At 44.0% G+C, this 3457-nt stretch overlaps 1 protein-coding gene across 1 annotated transcript; it reads left to right on the forward strand.

The window, feature by feature from the left end:
• Positions 1-557: 557 nt before the first annotated feature.
• Positions 558-2603, forward strand: LOC137401556 (perilipin-4-like). Its single transcript, XM_068088011.1, has one exon. The coding sequence runs from the start codon at positions 558-560 to the stop codon at positions 2601-2603; it is 2046 nt and encodes a 681-aa protein (XP_067944112.1).
• The last annotated feature ends 854 nt before the right edge of the window (positions 2604-3457 follow it).

The following is a 3457-nucleotide window of genomic DNA, read 5'->3' on the forward strand; positions in this document are numbered from 1 at the left end:
CCTCAAATTAGCCACAAATCATTGTAAGCTTTCTTATATCGGTTATATAGTATGCATGTATGTTGTACATTAATATTCTGATGTAAAAGTAATATTTGACCTGTTTTTACAATTTGAAACTATCACGGAGCCCTACTTCTATGAGATTATATGAAAGATGAGTGAGCTGCGTAAGAGGGCTTTTGGAACAAAGTCTGGCAGTAGAACCTTGTCAGTAGCAAAGAGCTTTTCTGTTTCACTTAGCTACTATTATCTGCTGTCAAACAGGTCTCGTTGTCTTGTAGCATTACAGGTTGAATCTTACAGGATCGAAACAGATTACGGTCATGAAGAGCCCTGGTGAGTTTATAATATATGAGCAAAATCTTGATTGAACATAGAGGCAGATTTCGAAAAAACAAGTGTTCAATTTCATAGGGGTAATTTGGAGTCTATTTAGAACGTAGTGTTTGCCAGTTCTCTCCGTCAGATTCGTTGAATTTAGCGCTTGACCAAGATCTGGATGCTTCGTATGATTTGCCGTCAGTTGAAGTCCTTGCGGTTTGAAATCTTAATTGATGAGCGGGGAGAATGCTGTGGGAACACAGTATAGAGGTGAGGAGAATGCTGTGGGAACACAGTATAGAGGCGAGGAGAATGCTGTGGGAACACAGTATAGAGGCGAGGAGAATGCTGTGGGAACACAGTATAGAGGTGAGGAGAATGCTGTGGGAACACAGTATAGAGGTGAGGAGAATGCTGTGGGAACACAGTATAGAGGTGAGGAGAATGCTGTGGGAACACAGTATAGAGGTGAGGAGAATGCTGTGGGAACACAGTATAGAGGCGAGGAGAATGCTGTGGGAACACAGTATAGAGGCGAGGAGAATGCTGTGGGAACACAGTATAGAGGTGAGGAGAATGCTGTGGGAACACAGTATAGAGGTGAGGAGAATGCTGTGGGAACACAGTATAGAGGTGAGGAGAATGCTGTGGGAACACAGTATAGAGGTGAGGAGAATGCTGTGGGAACACAGTATAGAGGTGGGGAGAATGCTGTGGGAACACAGTATAGAGGTGGGGAGAATGCTGTGGGAACACAGTATAGAGGTGAGGAGAATGCTGTGGGAACACAGTATAGAGGTGGGGAGAATGCTGTGGGAACACAGTATAGAGGTGGGGAGAATGCTGTGGGAACACAGTATAGAGGCGAGGAGAATGCTGTGGGAACACAGTATAGAGGTGAGGAGAATGCTGTGGGAACACAGTATAGAGGTGAGGAGAATGCTGTGGGAACACAGTATAGAGGTGAGGAGAATGCTGTGGGAACACAGTATAGAGGTGAGGAGAATGCTGTGGGAACACAGTATAGAGGTGAGGAGAATGCTGTGGGAACACAGTATAGAGGTGGGGAGAATGCTGTGGGAACACAGTATAGAGGTGAGGAGAATGCTGTGGGAACACAGTATAGAGGTGAGGAGAATGCTGTGGGAACACAGTATAGAGGCGAGGAGAATGCTGTGGGAACACAGTATAGAGGCGAGGAGAATGCTGTGGGAACACAGTATAGAGGTGAGGAGAATGCTGTGGGAACACAGTATAGAGGTGGGGAGAATGCTGTGGGAACACAGTATAGAGGTGGGGAGAATGCTGTGGGAACACAGTATAGAGGTGAGGAGAATGCTGTGGGAACACAGTATAGAGGTGAGGAGAATGCTGTGGGAACACAGTATAGAGGTGGGGAGAATGCTGTGGGAACACAGTATAGAGGTGGGGAGAATGCTGTGGGAACACAGTATAGAGGTGAGGAGAATGCTGTGGGAACACAGTATAGAGGTGGGGAGAATGCTGTGGGAACACAGTATAGAGGTGGGGAGAATGCTGTGGGAACACAGTATAGAGGCGAGGAGAATGCTGTGGGAACACAGTATAGAGGTGAGGAGAATGCTGTGGGAACACAGTATAGAGGTGAGGAGAATGCTGTGGGAACACAGTATAGAGGTGAGGAGAATGCTGTGGGAACACAGTATAGAGGTGGGGAGAATGCTGTGGGAACACAGTATAGAGGTGGGGAGAATGCTGTGGGAACACAGTATAGAGGTGAGGAGAATGCTGTGGGAACACAGTATAGAGGTGGGGAGAATGCTGTGGGAACACAGTATAGAGGTGGGGAGAATGCTGTGGGAACACAGTATAGAGGCGAGGAGAATGCTGTGGGAACACAGTATAGAGGTGAGGAGAATGCTGTGGGAACACAGTATAGAGGTGAGGAGAATGCTGTGGGAACACAGTATAGAGGTGAGGAGAATGCTGTGGGAACACAGTATAGAGGTGAGGAGAATGCTGTGGGAACACAGTATAGAGGTGAGGAGAATGCTGTGGGAACACAGTATAGAGGTGGGGAGAATGCTGTGGGAACACAGTATAGAGGTGAGGAGAATGCTGTGGGAACACAGTATAGAGGTGAGGAGAATGCTGTGGGAACACAGTATAGAGGCGAGGAGAATGCTGTGGGAACACAGTATAGAGGCGAGGAGAATGCTGTGGGAACACAGTATAGAGGTGAGGAGAATGCTGTGGGAACACAGTATAAAGGTTTAGATATGTTTATGCACCTGCCATAAGCTTTGTTCGTTCCGCTTGGAGAAGAAATGAAAAGCTTATAGCATTTGATCCTAAAATAGTGGTGAAAATAGCTGTTATTTTTAGTTTAGTGTAAAAAGTATTTAGAGCGTCAGAGTCTTCCCATACGCGAATTATCAGATTTGTTAGTGTGGCTCAACTATGTTAAGAAGCAACATGATTTTGAAGTTGATTAAAACTGTATGATATGAGCCATGAAACATTCTATGGGTCACGTGAAGTAAAAGTCTTCTATATTTGGGAACTGCCAACCGTGTTCTAGTGTAATTAATAAAGAAGTGAACTTTATCATTGGTGAACTGAAATTTATACAGTCCAATAAAAAATCAGGTGAACATTTACAGCTAGAAACATGTTTAGTTCACCACCGTTTGTGAATTTCACATAATCTTTGTCTGTAATTGTAAAATGACTTCTTTGAAGGTAACATATACGTATACATATATATTAAAAAATAAATCTATGGCAGCTATACCATTCCTTCCGCTTGTTCTGCTGGTCCAGCTCATCAGATAGATTGCCTATCATGAGTTATAAAGCCATCGTGCAACAGAGCTCAGTTAAACCAGACCTTCTTGCCTTATGAAAAATTAACTAGCCAATCTACAAATCATCTGCTAAATGTCTCTGTAGTCTCTTAGATATGCAACAAACTATGTTTAATAATCAACCTCCTGGCACCCTATTCAGACTCTCTACAGAAGTAAAGGCTAATAAACTTGTTGATATGTAGATAGGTAGCACCATTCCTCCTTTTCTATATACACGTATGCCCTTTCAATAAGGGCTCCTTTGAACTCTCTATGCCATCCCCTATGGAAAAATATTTATTGTG

The sequence above is a fragment of the Watersipora subatra genome, chromosome 1 (genome assembly GCF_963576615.1).
Source record: "Watersipora subatra chromosome 1, tzWatSuba1.1, whole genome shotgun sequence".
NCBI lineage: Eukaryota > Metazoa > Bryozoa > Gymnolaemata > Cheilostomatida > Watersiporidae > Watersipora > Watersipora subatra.